The 24,678-nt window shown below is 42.0% G+C and overlaps 1 protein-coding gene across 1 annotated transcript; it reads right to left on the reverse strand.

Annotated features, from left to right (window-relative positions):
- Positions 1–10,609: 10,609 nt before the first annotated feature.
- snx10a (sorting nexin 10a) lies at positions 10,610–24,283 on the reverse strand. Its single transcript, XM_012836063.3, has 7 exons — positions 24,028–24,283; positions 22,634–22,676; positions 22,433–22,519; positions 22,098–22,198; positions 21,757–21,855; positions 11,430–11,636; positions 10,610–11,246 (listed from the first exon to the last, which is right to left on the reverse strand). Exons 2-7 carry the CDS (start codon positions 22,664–22,666, stop codon positions 11,153–11,155), a joined length of 621 nt encoding a protein of 206 aa, XP_012691517.1. The 5' UTR covers positions 22,667–22,676; positions 24,028–24,283; the 3' UTR covers positions 10,610–11,152.
- Between the last annotated feature and the right edge of the window lie 395 nt (positions 24,284–24,678).

Raw genomic sequence — 24,678 nt, forward strand, 5'->3', positions numbered from 1 at the left:
AGGGTAAGGGAAGGGTTAGGCCCCTGGGATTATGAACCCGGATTTGGGTAAAGCATGTCATTGGATATCTATTGTCACAATGACTAATGACAGGGTGTGGCATCTGCCAGGAGTTATTTCTGTACACAAAAGTTGACAGAAGGCTTCCTGTGAGCGCTGATGCAACAGCGTTATGTTGTCCAATGTAAACATGAATTGCCACCTTAAAGGCACGATTAGGCTAACCTATTGATCCTAGCAGCAGCAGGAAGCAGCATATTGATCTCGCCTCATATAGAGACAAAGGGTGCTATGGACATGACCTCCAATGGTGTCCCCTACCCACACACTCAGTGCAGGTACCTAGAATATATAGTACAGTGTGTTGTGTGTGTCTCTCTCACATGGCACTGGACAGCAGTGAATGGTTTGCGGTCACATTTCATGGTCATGTCATGATGAAAGCCTCGTCAATATTAAACAGCAAAACAAGTATCAGTGTGTGAGAAGGTGAATTCTCCCCCTCCTCACCGTGGGCAAAAAAGGATGGTGCCCTTTAAGACTTTTGGACTCCACCCCATAATGGTTGGGGCTGGGCTCACCTGATGCCAATGTGGGAGTTAATTAAGCCAACGTGGCTTAGAGGTGCCTCATTTGCAAGAGGGAGGCAGGCTGAGAGACACACAACAGAGAGGCAGTGGAGAGGAATGATGAGAGGAATGATGAGAGGAATGATGAGAGGAATGATGAGAGGTAGTAGGGTAAAACACTTCCCTGTTTTTAGAAGGTCTAGATGTGTGGACAGTGTTGGCCCTGTTTTATGCCTGTTCCTTTGTGCTTGTTCTGTGTGCCTTGTCTGTGTGCCTTGTGATGTGTTAAGTTCATGTGTTTATTTTGGTGGCTAACTATGTACTTAGCTCCGGGCTTAGTGCCTGGGCCTAGTTTGGGGGCCTGACTTGGGCCTTGAGCAGGTGCCGGTACTTGGGCCTAATAGGCCAAGCAGGTGCCCAGGGTGCCACGCACTTCACTTGAGTTCCGGGCGGTACGGCCTGAATGTTTTTGTTTGTTTATTTTGAGGGCACTGTTTGGGTTAGTTCCCATGTAAATAAATATATATATATTTTTTTATATGAAAACCACCATCTCCTGCCCTGTTCTTCCGCACTGCACCACCCAGTCCAGTCGCCACATCCCCAAACAACGTGGGGTGACCGTCCGGTCTCTCACACAGGGCCTCTGTTGGTGACAGCTCATAATGTTCCTGGACCAGTTCACCACTTTGCTGGGTGTGGGGATGATGGCTGTGGAGAAGATGGCTGTGGAGAAGATGGCTGGGTTGATGCATGTGCTCCTTCCTGTCTAGGATAGGGACAAGCTCAGTCAGGACATGCTCCTCCCAGAAAAGCATCCTCAAAGCCGTTGGGTTCAGGATTGTATTGTCTCTCAAGAGGCATTGATACAGGAAATCATTTATGTCTCTTCAATACTCGTAGGTAGATTAAATTGATTCTTCGTGGCGTTGCAGAACAGCTCCAGGGGTTTTGACGGACTAATCAATGCAGAGAAAATAGTAAACATATTGACTAATCCCTTCAGCCACAAATATCACATCAGTACAAATAAGAGACACAATTATCACATTAGTACTAAATACTATCTAGATTTCCACCTTCATAACCCCCCTCCAATACACTCACATGCAGAGAGAGAGAGAAAGACTTTTTGGACAGTCTGGAATGAGTGTTTAAGTCCTGAGTATATACACGGTTCAAGTGTGTGAGAATATGAGTTTTAAGTTTGACTGGAGGTAAACAACATGTGCATGATACAAATGATGAGAAATGACATTCATTGTGAAATAAAGAAATGTATTTGATGGGATTTACATACAATCACAAACAGTATTTGGCGTGAGCCCCTGTCCTCAGTCTGGCAGAGGGCAAAGGAGGACAGGGCCAAGAAACCTTACCCCGAACATCAAGACAAGGACCCACTGCTGGTGCTGGGCTGGAGGAGGAACATCAATGTCTGCGTACTGAAAGCTGCAGAGAGATGAGTTAGAGGCATCATTTTAAAGTAACACTATGCATCAATTTGACAGGTATGGTTTTATAGACAACTAGTTCTGGTACCATCCTCAAATTCATTTTGATAGCATATGGCCATGTGAAGGACAGATAAACACCTGTGTCTTTCCCATTAGCCATCCAGGTATGCCCTGTGTAGTTTTGTGTACCGGGCTGGAATACCCTGCAAAAATGGAAGAAAAGCTTTCACAACATGACATTGCCAGCTATACTGCCAAAAGACACCAGTTAGTGTGTTGGCAAGCTTCTATCAGTGTCGACTGGGCTGTTGGTGGTGTTTGCTTTAGTTAGCTTGCTAGTTTTGGAACAGAACTCCGTATTGCTGCTTTAAGACAAGTGTAAGCCAGCTATTGATCGCTAGTAATGAATGAACGAATGATGAGCGTTTCTGGTACTTTTGCCTAAGCTACCATTCTCATGTGCACAACACTATGGAGCCCCTGAAGAAACATGGTGAGAAATGATTTTATAAGCGACAGATGGCTTATTCTGTTATAATAAGGGCTTATGATAGTCACTGTCCAGAGTCATGACACCATTAAATCATTGGACAACAACTGTCATGATGTTGGGAAATTACAGAAAAGGGCATCTGTCATAATGTGGTCTTGACATGGTTATGCCAGTCTGGCAGATGGTACAATTCATGGCTTACCGGTTAGGCTATGTATCCATGGCAATAGGCCAACCAGAAAATGCTTGTTAGTGAGAGTTAACTTGGATGAGGCGGGCAAGTTTAAACTGATGCATGAAAAGTATACTTCATAGACTTGTAGACTTGTTTTCAAGGCAAGTCAGCTGGGACCAGGAAGTTTAAGAAATAAACATTTTATATTTGATATGATATTTATATGTGCTGCTCACTTTTGTGCTTTACTGATTGGGTAAAGTAAAAACGGCTGTCTGTCATGGGAGACAGGACGATGTGACTGATGCTTAAGATATTAAGAAAATGCTGAGATATGACCTGACAGTTTTGATATCTGTGATTTTTGGAATTGCAAATCACTAATTCCACTATGTGGATTTTACTATATTTGTGTTTCATCAAAAGTTCATTTTATTTGCTGATTCAGCCTATTGATTTCAAATGATTAAAAAATAACCCTTTACCGGACAGGTGTATACCTAGAACCACCGTCTAGGTGTTAGCGGGTGAAGCAGATGTGTCTGGTTATTTTGTTAATCAAGTGCCTTGTATTATTAATTACCTTATATGAATCATGTACTTACAGTATGTAAGCAGGAACATGGCTTTTCTGTGTTTCTGCGTGTGTGTAACTTATATTATATAGAATATTAGGTGCCATTTAGTCTGCATACGTACAAGAGCATGTTTAGACCAGAAGTGATAAGAAGGGTCGAACTGTGCTTCTTCCGACCTTGTGCAAAACTTCCACCCTTGCCTCGGACGTCAGATATCCACCACGTGGTTTTCCCTGCTGAACGCTAAACTTCTGTCTATATAAACCTTGTGCGATGTGTTTATCATGGCTTCACTTTCAGCCTTGTGCTGGGAGTGAGCCCGATTGCAATTGTTGTTTGTCTAATAAATATACAGCTCCGGAATCCTGAGGTAACTAGGGTGAATTTTCACCTATCACTATTGGCCATACTGTGGCATATCCACATAGTCGGCCCACAATGATTATCATTAGAGGCCAAAGGTCCGAGGGGCTGCACAATAGATAGGACAGTCTCTCCTGACAACACGTGTCTACTTGTCCAATGTACCAGTTGCAGTGTGCTTTAAAGCCCTCCGGCTGACATGTATATGGGCTTCATCACAGACTCTTGCTTTAACTCCATTGATGATCACAGATAGTTAGCATACATTCTTCAACCATAGACCATAGACCATGGGTTAATGGTGAGATCCAGTAGATATGATAAACATTGATTCAGAGGACACGATAAAATCCAGTCATGACCTGAGCAAGTCCATCAGGAAAGCCAAAAGGAAATACTGGCTGAAAGTGGTCTTTATGTCACAGCACTGGCACATGCCACACACCACAGGAGTCTTTCTATCACAGCACTGGCACATGCCACACACCACAGGAGTCTTTCTATCACAGCACTGGCACATGCCACACACCACAGGAGTCTTTCTATCACAGCACTGGCACATGCCACACACCACAGGAGTCTTTATGTCACAGCATTGGCACATGCCACACACCAAAGGGATGCATCATTACTGATTTTAAAAATGGGGTGTTGCAAATTATCCTTCCCTTTCAGATGAAAAACTGAAGACATTTGATCCAAACTGATCCAATCTCATTTTAGCCAAAAGGAAGTTACTGGTTAGCCTACTGTGTGAATCAGATATGGTCGATTTGTTTAAGAAGGCTAATTTGCATTAAACTCCTAGCATTAAAGCCATATCCAGCTATTGACCTGGTCTGTCTGATGACACCCCCTTAGTAGACCAGATCAGAGATTGGGATAAAATTGTCTAGAGAGTGACGGTGAGAGATCAACAGAAAGATGTCATTCTACCAATCTCATTCTCAACATGGAGGATTATGGGAAACATTAGGGAGAAAGGCAAACATACGTTTGGTTGAGGTGGTGAGAGTTCAACTTCCTTGGTGGCGGTTGGAGGCGTTGTCGGCGACATCTCAGATCCTCACAAGCTAAAGTTGTGCCAGTGCCTGGTATGACAACTGCTTTTCCTGGGACAACAGGACAGCAGAGGGGAAATGAAGAACACATGATTGAAAGGAAACTGCTCACTGTATAGGACAGGACATGGACCACTGTTTAAAGAAAAGCAAAGAGAATCATCAAGAACACGTTTTTTGGCCTAGTGTCACACACGTTACATTTATCAATGAGTGTTGATACAGTTATGGCATCCAGTCAAATGATCAGCTTTCAGTGCAGAAATTCTGCTAGATGCAGCCCTGTGTAGAAACATGTATACATTCTTTCACTCTCCCCTGTGCTAACATGAGCACACACACACACACACACACACACACACACACACACACACACACACACACACACACACACATTAATGAGCCAATGGAGCGAGAGCGGTTCGAAGAGGAAGGAGATGTAGAGCGAGAGAGTGGTATCATCAAGGGACAGCTTTACTAAATAAGCCAATTTGTGTGTATACAACTGGCCTGTATTAGCAGATAATGCCCGTGTGTACATGTGTGTGTGTGTGTGCCGGCGCTAGTGGATAATGACTCAATTAGTTGCTCTCTCCCCCTGCCCAGCCCAACACGGTGCATAAATTAGCCATGGCGCTCATTGGCAAAGTGTCACCAGCGAAGGACAGTTTACAAATACAGCGACCGCCAGCTGTCACCACGGCGACATCGAGATATAGACATCTGTGCCGACTTTGTGTTGGAGGGGAACAGACTGGTGCCAGTCAGCAGGGGCCGGAGGAGCCGTGCGAGCCCAGGGGACCCTGCACCACGCCTGGGCTGAAAAGGTCAACTTGACACGGGCACAACCCCCATCGACCTCCCCCTCTCCAACGTGTTAAAAATCAGATAAACTTAAGACCACTCATCGATTATGGCTCACACTAGCACAGCCAGCCCCTCCCTATGCATATCATTTAGGAGCGAGAGAGAGAGAGAGAGAGAGAGAGAGACAGGGAGAAAGAGAGAGAGAGGTATAATTATCACCTTCAAGGAAAGGTCACATACAGCATGTGGAGGAATTTAGAGAAATGTATTATTATTATCCATAATGCATTTAATAAACAACAACACACCCAAATACAAACAGACAGGGACATATAGACACGGGATGGCACACAACATTTTTCCCTCACAAACTCTGTGCCAATGCATCCCTCCTCGTGTTGCTCTGGCTCTGGCTTTGTCTTCCCGTTGAATGAAGTTGAAAAGGGAATCATCAGGGCCGTTATCCTAACGCCACTGCATACTGTTCACTTCTTTACACTGTCACAAAACCCACTAAAAGTACCATCCCTCCATAGAGAAACAGCCCCACCAGCTGAACTCTGAACTCTGTTCTCATGTCACCGTCTGCCATGCTTCATGCCCAGGGGTGACAGTGGCAGAGCCTCCTGGTGCCACTCCTACTCTTCCTGCCTCCTTGGCCTCCACTCCAACTCGGGCCAAGAATCGATTCCCAGCCCAGGCCACCCTTGCCAACTGAGGATACACAGGCCAACACAAACATACACACACAGCAGGCAACACAAACATACACACACAGCAGGCAACACAAACATACACACACAGCAGGCAACACAACCATACACACACAGCAGGCAACACAAACATACACACACAGCAGGCAACACAAACATGCACACACAGCAGGCAACACTGAGTGTTCAGTATTGAACATCGCATGAAACAGAGTGATAGTGAACGCATCATTCCTCTTTTTTCAGTTGCAGTGAAACTATTTTGGGTTACTGCTTCAATAGAACAGTGTACGATGACCATATAGGCTAAAATAACTTTGTAATTTTGTTGTTGCTGATCATGCTTGACAAATGTAGCACATTACCAACTTGGGACTGTAGCGTAACATCTGAACACTGATGTTCAGATCACATCCAACACCTCGGTATGTCAGCCTCACCAGATATTTCAACTGAGACGGGGGAAAAATGAAAGAGAAGTACCTTCTCTCAAAGATCTCTCATTGTCCTCGCAGCCAACTCATTCATACATCAGTTGTGTTAAGCTGGGATCTGCAAAGTCTGGCCTCTTACTTCTGTAGCCTTACTTGAACTTCCTCACTCAAAGGTCCACTCCATCTCGCTCATTAGGATCTGGTAGCAAATGACATCTAGGAGTGCCACTAACGTACGATGGGAAGAATGCAATCCTGCTGGTGACACAGTTCAGCAAGTTCTGGGGAATCCCTCTGTTTAAAAAAAGAAACAAAAAAGAAACAAAACAAAAAGAACCAAACCCTTCCATGGAAGTCTTCACTTCACATGAATTCATCCAATAACCCTTGAAAATCATTTAAAGTTGTGCACCTGAATGTTTGTGGAATCCTCACCTGGAAATTGGAAATTTGTGGAAATTACCTTGGAATGAATATAATTATAACATACTGATGAATTTGAAATAAAACTGTACCTGTGGTCATTTTAAGTAGCAATATTATTTGACAAACATGCATACACAAACTGTCAAAATAATACATTCCCAAAACCACTTTAGATTCAAGAAAGGGATTCGGCCTGGTGGCATGTAACTTCAAATACTTATGGATTTGAACAAACCGGGCTAATTATTCTATAGTATTGTAAAACATGATCAATTAAAGCAGACATCAGGGGTGGAAAGCTAATCAACAGTTGGAACAGAATTAAAGTTTGAAAATCTGTCAGTCCTTGGAGACAAGACTGGAATACGAGATACTTTGACTTTGTTTCTGTGTCTCATTAGTATACTGCTTCCTTTGTTTCTGTGTCTCATTAGTATACTGCTTCCATTGCCTCCTGCCTCCTGCTTTTAAAGGATGCGAGGCTGCCGAACGGCGTGCTCACAGGGTCGTTGTGCAGAGCGTGTACAGTAGGGAATCAAAGAACTGAACATAGTAAGAACGACATGGGAATGAATTAATGCTATTGACGTGTGCCCTTCCAATCACACATACATTCTGTCAAACATGATTTAAAGGTTCAAATACATCATGACTAAAGACCAAACCAAGTGAAATAAATATGTACGAAGAAGTATATACTAATGTTTGAAGAAGTATACACTAATGTATGAAGAAGTATACACTAATGTTTGAAGAAGTATACACTAATGTTTGAAGAAGTATTTACTAATATTTGAAGAAGTATACACTAATGTATGAAGAAGTATACACTAATGTTTGAAGAAGTATATACTAATGTTTTAAGAAGTATATACTGATGAAGTTGGCACAACTAGACAGAAGGAGGAACAGCTCAGTATACTATACTGTGCATAGCTGAGTAAGTAAAGGAGTAGGTAGCAAGCTTATGAATGATGGAAGGATATCTGGAAGAAAACCTTGATCTGAACATGGAGATACATGAATGCAGTTCCAACAGGGGGATGTTTTAGCACCTTTCATGAGGATAGCACTGCCATACTACTGCACATTTCATCTTTTGACATGTATAACTCATTTAAATCTCTGCCTGACTGTTCCTCTGATGAATGTTCAATAAATATAAATAAATATTTCTGCTGTACTTGGTCCATTTGCAGTTGTTGCTGCTCGGTCCATGTGTGGCTGCATGAAGGGCCAGGGAGATCAGTGAGTTACATAGATTTAGCAAAAGTGCTCCGAATTGAAATGCACCTCCAGCAGTCTCTGCATCACACCTTGTTAGACGTCTCTGAGGCTACATCAAATGATGAGACTGTCATACGTGCTTTTACACAGGGAAAGGGGTGCTATGAGTGGGGCGGCGAGTTTTAATGAAGCATTTTTACTGAGGAGTAAAAAAGGACATTTCTGCCTCAACATCATGAATACATAATCAATCGAGACTTGGATACTGCATGATTTTTGGCATTTCACCCAAATGCACCTTTGTCATTGACTCCCCCTTGTGGTGACAAGTAGTAGTTACAACAGCATACCAATCATATTTTATCCTAATTATTTAGTAGGCCGAAAGGCTGTGCAGTGAAATCATATGATGGATCATGAAATATGTCCCAGCTTTTAATTATTTAAAATAACATTTCATTTACATAATTGAAAGCCAATGTAAAGAAGCTAAGAAAATAACAAAATCTAAACTTTAAAAGGCTGGGTTAAGACATTATGACCCACACGCGATAATCACCTTTATTAACCACACTCTATACAGCCCTCATATGAAAGCTTGAACCCTCTGGCATAGATTGGGCACATGCAATGTGTGTATTGATCACGGCGACACTGATGAACAGACATGAGTGACCAATCGACTGCACCCATACCATACCCGTGCCTGTGGCAACATTTCACTTTTGCCAGAGTTACTAGACCTCCATCAGTCTCTCTCCTTTACTCACTCCATCCTCTTGCCAGAGTTACTAGACCTCCATCAGTCTCTCTCCTTTACTCACTCCATCCTCTTGCCATCATAACTGTGGACTAGCTTTGTAAGTGTGCTTCCTCTCTGGCCTAGTTGTTTTGAGTTCTTAAAGCTTATTTTTGCATTCAAACCAACTACAAGGAACTCCATGTTGGGTCTTTACTGCCTCATTTACATTTAGCAGACAGAAGCAGCACTGACACTGAAGGTTACATTTAGTCATTTACCTTACATTTACATTTAATCATTTAGCAGACGCTTTGGTCCAAAGCGACGTACATGGTAGAGAACAGTCAAATTATGAGCAATAGAGACCTAGTGTAACAATAAATACTATTTTACATAAGATAGAGAAAATAAAAGTGTGCAGGAATGTAACTGCTGTAAGTGCAAGTTAAGTACTAGTAGAAGTGTAAGTTTAGGAAGGGAGGGGCTCTCTGAAGAGTTGGGTAGAGAGGGACTGCTCTGGTAGTGCTAGGCAGCTCATTCCTATGAGAATAGTCTAGATTGGCGTACTTGCACAGACGGCAGTGTTAAACGACGCTCATTAGACGAGCGCAGCATCCTGGGAGTAACATTTGCCCTTACAAGAGCATTTAAGTAGATGGGAGCAGAACCAGCAAGCACTCTGTAAGCAAGCAAAAGTGACTTGAACTTGATGCGAGCAGCTACAGGCAGCCAGTGTAGCTCAATGAGTAGCGGGGTGACGTGTGCCCTCTGGGGTTGGTTGAACACCAGATGCGCCGCCGCGTTCTGGATCATCTGGAAAGACCGATACAATTGGGTATCATCTGCATAGCAGTGATAAGAAAAACCATGCGAGCGGATGATAGGGCCCAACGAGGTGGTGTACATGGCAAAGAGAAGCGGTCGCATCACTTGGGGCACCCCTGTGGTGAGGCGGTGAGGTACAGACAGCTGACCTTGCCATGACATGTTGAACGAGTGCCCAGTGAGGTAAGACTCAAACCAGGAGTGTGCCCTGCCAGAAATGCCCGTACTTGATAGTATAGACAGAAGGATGCGGTGGTTGACTGTCAAAAGCGGCTGATGGTTCTCATCCTGCTTGACCTGAGGATTGGGCTGCTGCTCTCGCTGTTTTTAATGCCTCCGTCACAGACAACAGGGCTGTTTCGGTGGAGTGACCACTTTTGAATCCAGACTGGTTTGGATCGAGGAGATTGTTCCTTGACAGGAAATCTGTGACCTGTTTAGAAGCTGACCTCTCAATGGTTTTGGATAGGAGCGTGAGAACGGCCGATAGTTTTCCACATGAGTGGGATCGAGAGACGGCTTCTTGAGCAGCTGTGTTACCCGAGCCACTCTGAATGAAGAAGTCTTTGAACGCCTCATAATATGCACCTCACAGATGGTGAATTTAAGGCTGGACCTCAATACTTCATGACCTCGTTCTATCAGGGGGAAATGTCTGCATTCCTAAAGTTCAACCTAGAGGGACACCATGTAGTTTGTTCATTAGAATGTGCTATATCAAAATGAGTCTCAAAGTACATTTTCCCTAAATAAACACTTTATTTTTACAATACAGGTTTATGCGACAGTAAAAATTTTAAATTAAATAAAAGTGTATTATTTTCAGTCATGTCATCTTCAGAAGCTCCTGCATGTTCAGCAGATAAAACATTAATTCATTAACACTTTAAGACTGAGACTCTTAACATTGCTTTGCGACTGAAAAAAATTAAAACATGCTCCGAGAGCAGGAGCTTCTAGCGCCCTCTACTGGGCCACACATTAAGAACGAGGATATATATAAAGTCTCTAAAAAAAAAAGGAAACGGACATGAGAAAAATGACCATGACGAAACATGTAAAATAACATGTAATCCCTGCTTAGCCACTACCAGCCAGCCTCACATACCAGCAGCAACAACAATGAGGAAATGCGAGGGTACACGAGCGACCAGGAACTTGTGGCGAGCGCGTCTGCTGTGGTAGTTCACGTGAAAACGCAGGTTGAGACTGGGCTGCTTCTCGGGTCAGCTCCAGGCCTTGCTTACAGGCCGCTGAAGAGCTCTTCTGTACCGCCCACGGGCTAGGCATCATAGCAGTGGTCACCGCTAACAGAAGTGCCTTCATTCAGGGACACTGCAGGCTCCATGCTGTGGCCAAAGCCAGAAGAGGTGGTGCTACACAACCACAAAAGTCATACTTTACCAGAATGCAACATGATTATCAACAAGGACAATGAATTAAATACAGCAAAATTACAAATACAACCTCATATGCCATTGTTATGGTATATGACTTCAGTGGAGACAAAGACAGACACACACACACACACACACACACACACACACACACACACTTACCTATCACAATCTGAATCAAAGCTAATTTTACTTTCGTCCTCCTCAAAAGGGGACGGTGACAAATCACACGCAAAGCCCTGGATCGCCTGTGCGACAGTGTAGCGCTTGTTTCCTTGGATGCAGGCCTCGATCTTCATGATGTTCAGCTGGGACTGCAGAAACAGGTGCAGTCGGCTGCTGGACAGGAGCAAGGGAATCTGCATTACACTGTGGGTCAGACAAGGAAACAGACTCAGTTCTGGGAGGAGTTCTAATGAGCAGCTTTCCCAAACATTTCTGATTGAACAGGAACATTGTGTAGCCCTACATGCTGCATATGCTTTGACAGGTGAAGGTACAACAATGGCCACTTAGAGAAAGAAGCCAAGATGTTTCTGCAGAACCATTGGACAACGATTTGAATGATCGGCTCTGGTTGGGCAGTCCCTCTTTCCTCCATTGATGGACAACAAAACACACGATTCAGTTCAATCTCCCGGCATTATTCCAAACGTTTAAGCAACAAGATATATTTGTATGTTGTATGTTGTCGCACAACTACACCTTATGGTCATATAATACAAGTTAACACTAGTCCTAACTATATGTAAAAACCCTGTAGAACTAGAACGTGAATAGCTGAAAGAAAATATAAAACCAATTGTATAGCAGCCAGACTACCAAGTCGAGGACAATGAGTCACATCAAAAAGTTCCAATAATTCTTAATATTTAAGTGTTAAAAGAACAATGCATATTTCTCATACACTGTACCACTATTGTGACCACCAACACCTCATATTGATTATCCACAACTAGTCATGAGCAGATGTGAAGCTCTTCCGCTTACAAAACAAATCATCTTCGACATGACCGGGCATGCAGGGACACGTAAACAGCAAAGAGTAAAGGTCTAAATGTGCTCAATTGTTCAGAGTCTGCAAAAATAACATTACATAACTGTAGCTTTCACCATCACGTTCATGTGCTCCATTGAACTGCAACCTAAGCATGCTTAATGCTGAACAGAATGAGCCTTACCCAAACACTGGATATTAATAGACTAGATTGTATCTAGATCTCTTCACAGACCAAACGAAAATCAACTAAAAAAAAATAATTGCCATTACAAAACAACATGTCCTCATCCTAGTGCCCATCCTATGGAACACTCATTCTGCTTGGAAAGTCATCCCTGAACTCATGTATTAACACTGTCCTACTGTGTCAATAGACACAACCACAACATCAGGTCTGAATGTGGTCCCCTGACCAGTCCTTGCTCACTGCATCCTGCTCCATCCAATTCATCATGACTTCTAATGGGAAATGCTATATGCTGAGATTGACAGCTGAGGGATACTGCCCTTTTCACACCTTTATGGAGTAAACAGACTCAAACACAAAATACCTCTATGAAAAACCACATAAAATAGACACGTCATGAGTAATTTCTCTTGATTGGAAAAACCATTTTCTTTTTTACAGCCGACTTTTATATACCGGTAATCTTCTTTTGGACCTTGACTAAAAAGGACAGGTTAAACAGCAGAAGCATGGGATGTGTAGTGTATTGGCTCTATAAGAAAATGCTGCCCCTGACAATTGTACTGGCATCTTCAAGAAGTGTAATCAGAGGTGAAATTAAATCAAAAGGCCAGTACACCAGCACTAAGAAACAAGCAGTCGAGAGAGTCCTCCTGCTCCCTCCCACAATCTCTCCCGGCATTCCTGACTGAACTCATCAGTGGCCCCTTGATTAGACGAACACACTAGATTGAAGCGATCAAGAGCCTCTATTGACCCTGATTAATCAGGCGTGTTTTGAGCCGGTGTAGATAGAGGGTGTGACGGACAGGGGCGGGGTCTTATCCACTCCATCTCAAACCAATTAGTGGAGAGAGAAAGGAAATGGGCTGTTAGATAATCCAATCGCTAATCTGCATTAACGCCAATTTTCAAAGTGCAACATTGTGACAGAATGAAGTAAATGGACTAATCAGTTCTCTGGGTACTTTGGTTTAGTTCAGATTAAACAATGAAACGAAAACCCATCAGAAATGCCACACTACACTGTTTGCCTACCAAACCTGAATATACAACAGAAGTGAGCACACCCCTATGCCACGTCTCTCAAATATCATCTTACAATGATTGCATTAGTTTGGAGTTGAGCAGTAGGGTATTTGCTCCTATGTAAAATGAAAAACTAAAGTTTAGATTTACTATATTAAAAATACGAGCCTCACTGTAGTAACTCAATGCAACAAAAGTAAATATGCCCTTTATGACAGATTCAAATGTTTTTTTTTTTTTTTCTCTCGACACTTTAAATGTCCTTTTATTTTTGATTGACTCAATACTCCTCAGCATGGAGGATACCAGTGCTGCACAAACTACTGGAGAGATGTTCTGCCATTCTTCAGGGTCACATTTGTTTCAGATGCACTTTGTTGTGTTGCTCTACCTTTCTTTTTTTTTTTTACATATTTTTTATTCAAGAAAGGTATGTAATTCAGGATGCATTTTAGTACAATGTCTTTAATTGTTTTTCTCATTTTTATCAATCAAATCCCTCCCACCCACATACTGAAAATACAAACAAACAAAACAAAACATAACAAAAAGAAGAAAAATAAATAAATAAATAAAAAAATAGAGGGGGAAAGAAAAAAGGTGGGGAAGAGGCACTCCGCAGTTGACTTAAAGCACATGTCTTTGTTATGCAGGATTGATAAAACAGTCAGGGCCCTATGGTCCTATGGGAGAGTGTTGAGCCTGTCGAAATATGAAATCAGCGGGTCCCATATTTTGTGGAAAGTTTTAAATCGATCCTCTAGTGAAATACTTAATTTTTCTCTAATTTCAGGAATAGCATCAGGTCACTGAGCCAAAAATAAACTTTTCGGTGGGTCAGGAGATTTCCACTTTAAAACTATTCTTCTACGGGCTAGAAGAGAGGCAAAAGCAAAAGCATTTTATTGTTAGTGGCCATTGTGATCTCATTAACGAACACTCCAAAGATGGCCATTTCTGCAGAGGGTTTCATTTTGGTACCAAATGCATCATTCAAAGTTTTGCAAACAGATGACCAAAATTCCCTTAACTTAGGACAAGTCCAAAACATGTGGGCCATATCTGCTGTAGCGCTCACACCCGTCATCAATGTCAGGGTACATTTTGGATAGTTTGGATTTTGTGTAGTAGATTTTGTGAAAGATTTTTAACTGTATCAGACTGAGACGGGCACAGGAAGACGTTCCATTTACTCTAGTTTGAGCACAGTCCCAGGCAGATGGTTATACGTATCACTACAGAACCTTAAGGAATGACAATAAAGAAACTGGAATCAGAGGGTAGAATTAGTATGAACTATATTGTAGAAATGAACAGAATAGAACATACGATGGGGTGTGAACATCAGTGGTATCAGTAGTGTTGCATGCTGGGTGTGTGATTGTGTGTGTGTGTGTGTAGGGGTGTTGAAGGTGCATAACAAAACAATAAGTTAAGTAACAGAACCTAAACTAACTCTGCCGGCCCGGGTGCATTATAGTCACATGGTAATAAAAACAATATCAGTATACTCATGTGTTATGACCTCACTATCTAATCTAGATAACATATTAACATTGTTTATAATGTTAGTGTTGTGTGTAACATGGTGATGTTAGCATAACAAGCTAGCTGGTTAACTTATTTGACATTTGTTATTAGAAATCATAAGATTGCCCTCTTTACAACTACCACCATAGATAGCTTGCTCATCGATTGTAAGCAAGTGACTACGGCTAACATGTTAAATTAGATAATCTCGATGATGACAACAGCGCCAGCTTGCTTATTTTACCAGATCATAACGGTCTCATCTGTGAAAAGCAAGCTAACATTGGCCAAGTCAACGCCACAACGCCACAACTTACCTTGGTATCACTGTCACCAGTTGGTGGTTTCCAAAATAAATCAGACATTTTTAAATATTTTGATGCACCTTCCTCCAGACATCTTTTCTTTTTCTCCCTGAGCTTTTCAGTTCCACCTTTACGTTTTGGTGCCGATGACATGCTCTCACTCTCAAAAACGACTTTGTCTGCGAGCGACGCAAGTGTTGAGTAGGCAAGACAAGGCAACTTTATTTATTTATTTATTTATGCAACTCAATGTGCTTCACATATACAATAACAGGAAAGACAATAAAGTAAAAAGAAAAAAAAAAAAAAAAAGAAAAAATGTAGGGTAGAGTGATTGACATTTAATAACACCTAAAACAAAGTTAGACCGACGGAAGAGATTAGATGAGTAAAGAAGATGGAAACCATGGGCCTCATTCTCGAACGCAGTTCAGAAGAATTTAAGAAGGAATTTCTTTGCGTGTGTTAAGTTGGCCACCCGTATCATTCAAAATATTAAAATAGCACTGCTGTTCGTTTGTGCTAGGTTGGTGCTGGTTTGTGCCGTAAAAAAATATCGTTTGTGCTATTAAGGGTTTTGAGTAATTCAAAAGGAAATTTTCTGGCCTGTGACGTCACTCAGCCCCCCGTCCACGTCCAAATCTCATCAAAATAGTCTCAATCGTTTGTGCTGGTTTGTGCTGTTAAAAGAAATATTTGTGCTACTATAGTAGTATAGTTCTTATTAAAGCTTTATTTTGCCCACGCGTGACGTCACCAGTCCACGTCCAAATCTCATCAAAATAGTCTCTATCGTTTGTGCTAGTTATATCTTTAAAACCATAATAGCACAAATATTTCTTTTGACAGCAAAAACCAGCACAAACGTAGCACAAACGTAGCACAAACGATTGAGACTATTTTGATGAGATTTGGACGTGGATGGGGGGCTGAGTGACGTCACAGGCCAGAAAATGTAATTTTGAATTACTCAAAACCCTTAATAGCACAAATAATATTTTTTACGGCACAAACCAGCACAAATGAACAGCAGTGCTATTTCTAATATTTTTAATGATACAGGGGGCCAACTTCACACAGGTAATTTCTTCTGAACTCCACTAACGATGTTTTAGGGCGTTCATGAAAGTTCTCATCTGGGATTCGTTCTGAATTTAGACCAGAATTTCAGGACGCGAAATAAGTCGTAAATGGCCCAGAGTTTTCTTAAATGCAATTCCTCAAAAAAAAACACCAGATGCCCCACGGGGCTGCGCCATGTTAGAAGGGTTAAGGGCTGACTGCACACGTCACTACGGTTGCGTGCCCTTATAAGGAGCTGGCGGGGCGTGTTTGTATGCAAATCCAGGTGCACGAGAATGTGCGTTCAATTTAAGAATCCTCATCCTCAATCTGCACAGCTGAGAACACTTCGGCTGTGTAAGAACCCATTTTTAGGCGTTCATGAATAAGGCCGAGATCTTTTCTTACGTTGGTCTTCGGAAGTCCGTAAGAACACATTTCAGAAGACACTTCAGAACATTTTCGAAAAATAGGCACCATGAGTGTGAATACAGATCGCTAGCAGTAGTATAAATGTCAGTCAGTGATTTTTTACTACTAGAGATATTAGAGTAAATTATACTTGTTCTGTGAAGCATAGAATATAGTCTGTGCCGGCGATGTCAGCGGGAGGGCCAGTTGGTGATGGAAGTGGGCCGGTATTTTGGACCAGCTCAACCCCGTCGGCGCACCGGGGAATCCCCCGGTATCCCCGATGGCCAGTCCGCCCCTGCCCATAGCAGTTGTCAGACCCCTCCAAAATCATAAGCATCATACAAAACTTACTAAAATCCCCCTTGACAGTATATAAACCCCATTCAGTGCAAAATAAAACAGTTGGGTTAGTAATTAATGCCATCCCAACCTCGAACAAAACACACAACTTTCCTATGCCTGCCTCACGAACATAGGCAGACTGCAGGCCCCCTCCTAAGCTAGGCTCGTCCTCTGAACACTGACGAACCGCAGCCCCATAGTGCTTCAGCTTCCAATAGTCCATCTTCACGTTACCCTCCCCACATTGCTCCCCTTTATGCTAAACAAGTAAAGGCAGGCAGTCAACATTCCGACTCAGCGCAAGTGAATTAGCCTATTCAACAAGTCCACTTAAACAACTAGTTAAGTAACAACATTAGACCAGAGATTGAACTGGTCAAGTGATAGAATGCTGAGATGACTTTACAACATAATAAATACCCTCTAATTACAACATCACTCTGTAAATTGGCATATGAATAACACACAATGGGCCTCATTCTCGAACGCAGTTAAGAAGAATTTAAGAAGGAATTTCCTCTGAATTGGATTTAGGAAAACATTTGGCATTCATGAAAGTTCTCACCTGGGATTTGTTCTGAACTTCAGAAGACTTTCCGAACTCGAAATAGCAGTCGTAACTCGGCCAGAGTTTTCTCAAATGCGATTCCTTTTTGAGGAATCGCATTTAAGAAAACTCTCCGTGTTAGAAGTGTTAATGAATTTGTGAGAAATCGTTGGTGATTGCGTTCACATCAACTCTACAGACATCCTCGGATTAAAGTAATTTTAATAATAATAATTACGAGAATATTTGTATCATTAACAATTACGTTTCACATGTATAGTCATGACTCTACGAGGCACCGTGATGTCATAAAATAAATAAAAGGACTACACCAGAATGCTGCGCTCGTCTAGTGAGCGTCGTTTGGCACTGCCGTCTGTGCAAGTACGGCAATCCAGAATTTTCATTTGTAGTTCCACGTTGGTGGAACGAACTGCCTAGCACTACCAGAGCAGGGGCGTCCCTCTCTACCTTTAAGAAGCTTTTGAAGACCCAACTCTTCAGAGAGCACCTCCCTTCCTAACTGGCACTTCGACTAGTGCTTAACTTGCACTTACAGCAGTTACATTCCTGCACTTCGTTTTTTTTTTCTATTTCGTTTTTCTATTTCTTATGTAAAGTAGTATTTATTGTTACACTAGGTCTCTATTGCTCGTAGCTTGACTGTTCTCTCCCTTGTAGCCTACGTCGCTTTGGACAAAAGCGTCTGCTAAATGACTAAATATAAATGTGAATGTACATGAACACTGCAAATGTAAGTGAATAAATAAATAAGCACTAAACTCAATCACGTTGATATAGCTATAGTGGTATAGAATGGACACATCTACATCCTGCAACGGTCCATCTCTGCACTGTTGAAGTTAGATCTGCGTTTACTCGCTTTACGCTTTGACATGAGTCATTTACGAGTTGCTTTCGTGTAGATTCGGTTGATTCCGACTGCACACGTCACTACGGTTGCGTGCCCTTATAAGGAGCTGGCGGGGTGTGTATGTATGCAAACAGGGGCGGCCCTAGCACATTTGGCGCTCTAGGCGAGCTTCACTCCTGGCCCCCCCCCCCCCCCCCCAAAAATAAAAAATATTTTGTTTTCCCCACGAAAACGGAATTGCAACTTTCAAACGCTATTTTTCCCTGTAAGACTGCATTTCTTTCACATAAACACAACAACGATCGCGACAATGAACAAACATTAATTCAAGAACAAATCACTGAGAAAATGTCACGCCTGTGCTGGACTACGCTCCGGCCACGCCCCCTGTTGAACTGTTTATGGACACACACACACCTCCACGTCATCTTCCCAATCGCCTGCAAATAATGTTTTCTTAATGTCTTCTAAAAGTGAATCTAAAATGATATAACAAAAGTATGTATTATCATCATTTGTTAAATGTAGCTATTATGTAGTTATTAAGCATTTTGGTGTATTTGGACAGCCTGACATTTTTTTATCCCAAGATGCATAGCTCTTGATTAGTTGAATCATGTCTAATTAAACTGGCTAGCTCGCTCCACCAAAACTAAAGCTGTCCAAATTTGATTACTCAAATTTTTATGACGCAAAATGACGCAAATTGCGTTACAGCTGAACTTGAACTGATGTTTCGACTGAATGGCAATAACAAGGAACGTCACAAGTCACTGGCTAGCAAGCGTTAGCTAACTAGCAAGATTACATACAAACCATTCGCTAAAGTTGACAACACTTGGATTTTTACCAGTATTCCTCACTTATTGACAAGTTGCCGTGTTTGGCTTCCTTAATGGGTGTGCTATGCAACGAGTAAGGTATGTGTAGTGTTGTTGCACTGGCTATTGGCTTTATATGTGCTCCCCTATTTTAATCATGTCTTTTTTTGTATAATGTAGAATAAATGGACATCATTTTTTATATACCCGCCTCTGTAAAATCATTAAAGAACTATGTGACAGGGAGTAGGAAAACGTTCAATGATAAGGTACATCTTTTCTTAACTCCACTAAAGTGCCGCGGGCAATTCACGCATTCGTGAACGTTTTCTTATCTGGAATTCATTCTAGGCTAGAACAGGATTTAAGGATTTACCTTTCTCCTTGGCATGTTTCTTTTCTTCTTCCTTTCTTTTCTTCCTAAATTGCGCCCCGGATGGCTTTTGCCTCTTCATTATTTTATTATTCAAAGTTTCTTGAACACACACACACTCTAACCAAACGCCTCACTGTGCTTGCATGTTCTGACAACAACAAGGACGTACATACCCCTTCCGTTTTCGATTTTTGGCTCATTTTACCCTAATGTTAGATTTTTTTTTTATGTCAAAATATTGATATTGAGATATAGAAGGGGGCGCAAAAAAACCCCCACAATTCTTGTTTTGTTTTTTTTGCTGGGCGCAGTTTTTTGCGCCCCCCTCCGAGTGGCGCCCTAGGCGACCGCCTATACCGCCTGTAGGAAAAACCGCCCCTGTATGCAAATGCAGGAGCAAGAGAACGCGCTTTCAATTTAAGAAAACTCTTCCGGTGGAGCACAGCTCAGAACACTTCTGCTGCGTAGGAACACACTTTCAAGCGTTCATGAATTTGTCGGATGTCTTTTTCTTACGTTGTTTTGCCGAAGCCCGTAAGAAACATTTCAGAAGAAACTTCAGAAAATGTTCGAGAATGAGGCCCAATATGTAACTTACGGATTTAGAGCCGATCCCCAGCCTTTTCCACCCATATAGTGAGTCCAACTTAGCCTAATCACCATCATTTTGGTACCCGTGTCCATCTGTCTGCGTGTGAGTGGCAACTCGGCGGTCAAGAAGATTTTTTCTTCGGGTGAAGAAAAGATGAATGTTTGCTTGTCAAAGTCGTGCAGGGTGGAGCAAGTTGAATCGCATATTCTTCTTGTACAAGACATGTTTGATATCCTTAAATGTTGCACGTTTTTTCGCCAATGCTGCTGACACATCTGGGTATATCCTCAGCGGAGTGCCTTGGAACTTCACGTCGTTCGCCCGAGCCCACCGCAATGCTTTTTCCTTCTCCTGAAACCGGTGAAAGCAAACCACAAACGGCCGGGGTGGCCGTTCTTCTTTGGGCTTTTGGCCAAGAGAGCGATGTGCTCGTTCCAGTTCGATTTTCCAGGTCATCCAATCGGTCAAATAGGCTCGCATTTTGTTCCTCCAGTTGGTTTATCTTTTTTTCCGCAAAGTTTAATGCAGTGAAATTGTCACCAGCAAGAGCTTCAGTTGCATTTAGCCGAGTCTGGAAATTTGTTACAGTCTCATTTAATGTGTTCAAAGAGGCTTGGAGAGGGGCAATAGACTCTTGAATTAAGGCAGAAATGTCCTCTTTCAGCGAAGTTAGTTGTTAGCCCACTTCAGCAACTAATTCACTCATGGAAACTCCGTTTGGAGTTAATGTTTCCTCACTAGAAGCATGACTAGCCATGGCGGCGACAGGGTTAGCAACAGTGGTTCTTGGCGTAGCAGTGGACGAAGATCTTTGCTTGCTCATATTTTCGGTATATTCGGTCAATATGCTGTAAATATCTTCTCAATAGAAAAGCAATGTTTTGTAAATGTTTTGAAATTTGCTTTTACTCGTTTATGACAAACTCGCGAGTCAACAACTTTGCTAACACAGTCAAACATCAAGCAAGTGCAAGACAAGACAAAGCAGGACAGCGAATAAACTACTTACTAGTCCAGCAGAAAGATGGCTAGCTCTGAATCGAAATCTGTACCCGATCCTAGTTGCGCATGCTCAGACACAAAGGACCGGGCGGCTACAGAAATCTTACATACCCCAGTATTTTTCCTACAGACCCCCGATGGCAATGGCGGAGAGGCCATTCTCCATATTTAAAGTAATTGTAGCGGCACAATTTTTTTCAATGTGTTATTTTAAGGTAAAATTGTTACATATTGTTACTTTAATATGGAGTGATGCTTTCACAAATGTAGGCATTGACATTTTTGCCAGTAACGCAACCAATCAGCCACTGAGAGGCAGAGCCCCTATGTCCAGTGGAGCTGAAAACACATCTAACATGGCAATAGGAGACACCAAGAGACACAGGAAGATATCTGAATAAAACTCACTCCTCCAAGAACTTCTGTAGTCCCTTCATCCTTTCAGCTACCTGACAACTGTTACTCCAACTGAAGAATGGGTTCCAAGGAGGCAGTTTGGGAAGGGTTCTAAGCAAGTACAGAGACAAAAATAAAAACATTTTTTTTTTTTAAATTGCATCCTAACAGGAGGCAAAAATGACAATGACTTAGTAGAAATGTTAGTGCAAGAGTTTTAGCATCAACCCTGAATACTTGGCAAAAATATGTGTTCCTCTAGCGCTTAAAAGACTGTAAAAGGCATGTACACTTCAAAGACTGTAAAGGCATGTACACTTCTCCTAGTCAAGGAGTGTGAAGAAGAGCCTCACATGAGCACTGCGTTGTCCTGCAGTCTCTGACGCAGCCATACAAACTCACTGTAGCGCCGCCGAACACAGGACGTTTTCTTCCTGAAGCACATGCTGTTCGTCTGGACACAATGCACAAAGAAAGGGTTTTGAGTCACTATCCATTCCTACTGCAAAAGTCAGTTTCAGTGCAATGCTCAACTTGCGGTCACCCTATACCAGTGGCAAGTATTTAAAACCATCTTTAGGAAGCAGGCATTACAGAATACTGGCAGTTATTCATATCCAAAAGGTGCTTACACCTGCATGCATTTGCACACCCCAAAACTTTTCCCATGATGGACTGTTACACTTACATGTAGGCAGATCTCATAGTCTACGTGTGTGTGCCAGAAGTCCGCTTTATGCGTGTGAGGATCCCGAATACACACACTGATAAACTCCTGAAAACACATACAGCCAAAACGCACAATGATAGTGGAGTATTAGTGGAGTATTAAGCAAAGCACACACACACACACAGACACACACGTAGAAAAAAATAAACCAATACAAACCTTCTTTTTCAGGCTGTCAATCATGTCATCCATTATCAACTCACTGGGAACGGAACAAGGTAAGAGGAGAAATGATTTAGGAGGCAAAAAAGACGTCACACATACTGCTAGAAAAACAGTGAATCACAAGTGAAGCCCTGCTTCTGAACATATGCAGAGTATGAATGCTGCACTCGAACCCAGCGCACTGAACACATACAGAGAATAAATGTTAATGCACTCGATCCCAGAGCACCAACAATCAAATCAGGTAACGTAAATGGCACACATCCTCCTGGGTGGTCACAAAGAAATTGTGTAGGCCTATATTCTTGAAATAATATATTCCATACCTCTACAGTCCACACTGGACACAATTCAAAAGGTAGCGTATGCTTATGTATGTTTACATTTCGTTGCCTCTGTACCTGTACTCTGTGCAATGACAATACATTGAATCCAATCCAATCCAATGCCGATGTGTTACTGACACATCGGGGTAAATAAATACAAGTGCCTCATAAGCCTGGTGTTGAATAATAAAAGTCCAGAAAACCCTCTAAACAAACTACAGGTCTATAGAGGAAATAAAGGAATGGAAAAGTCTAATATCTTATTCTACAAGTTTCCCAGACTGTCGTACAGGTCTTTCAAAACTAAAATTGGCAAAAAAAAACAAACAAAAAAAGGGTGCCAAATGCAGAGATGAGATCACACGGAGCAACATCTTTGTTAAATAATGTTTTCCTCTACACTGTTGCCCGTTACTTCAGATGATAAAATGCACTTCACCCATCAGCAAGTTGGACGGCAAGCTGCTTAGGTTGAAAATGTATTTCTTATGCCTTATACAGGTAAAACAAGCACACTCGTTATTAGCCATTGGACCAGCAGGCTAACCACCGTTTTGGCAAGCAAACACCGACACCATCACACAAGTCACCGAGACTGGTTAACCAAACACGCGGGTCTTACTTTAATTGAATTCTGCTCGAACACTACTACACAAACGGAGATTATTCTCATTGCATATCAACAAAAATTACATTACAAATACATTTTGACCATGTACTTAAATTACGGAAGAAAACACGCCTTTGGAAAGCTCTGGAACCAACCTGGTTCAATTAAAATTTGTCCGAAAAAGCGGTTGTTTCCATAACGATATTCAACTTCTTGTTAGTAAGTGCCTGAACTAAGAGTTAGATTGCTTTACAACCAGTAATAGGAAGCCTACAACCAACGTAGGAACCTGAAAAGGACAATCGCTCAGAAATGAATTTAGAAGAACGTAACATTCCGCCAGCAAAAGGAGAAAGTACATGGGATAAATCTATGGTGCAAAGTTCTGAGAACGCAGAAAAGACTGTTTTTGTTTTCCAAAAAGAAGTTGAGACATCCTGAGATTCTCTTACCTTAGTTTTCTCTGCTCGATGGTTCAGCCGCAAGTACTTAACTCCAGATAGGCCTAACGCTGGTGAGTGAATTAGTTGATTCTTGATTATGGACTGGGTCAGCCCAGGGGAGGCTTGGAGATACCGCTTTGCAAACTTGCTCAACCTCAAATTACTGGTAGTGACACTTGTCGTTAGCCTTTAAACAACCAATCAGAAATAATTAAACAGCCAATGACAGGCTTCTAGAAAAACGGCAAATTTCGTAACCAGGATGGTCTGCCCGAACTTATGCGCGTTGACTGTGCATGCCATAGTCGGACTGTGTTTTATGACGTATCAGTTATGAGTCAGACACAACAGGTCAAGGAGCCCAACCTATGGACCCCTCTCTTCTCGTTATCTGATTCTTTGCGGTCAATTGGCGGACAGCAGAGGAACACTTTTTTGTGTACTTGGTGTTAAATCAATCTCTCTCTGCAGCTTTACAGGGATGCTGATACTGAGGTTTTGTGGTGCACATTCTGCCAATGGTTTGGACACAAACCTTGAATCTAGTCTTATGTACAATTAATCACAAAAAAAAAATCAGGGCCCATTGTAAACTCTGATAATGTATTGCTGTGACTCTCAAGGAAAACACTCACAGAAATGCTCAAGTCAATAACATCC

The sequence above is a fragment of the Clupea harengus genome, chromosome 19 (assembly GCF_900700415.2).
Source record: "Clupea harengus chromosome 19, Ch_v2.0.2, whole genome shotgun sequence".
NCBI classification, from domain to species: Eukaryota; Metazoa; Chordata; class Actinopteri; order Clupeiformes; family Clupeidae; genus Clupea; species Clupea harengus.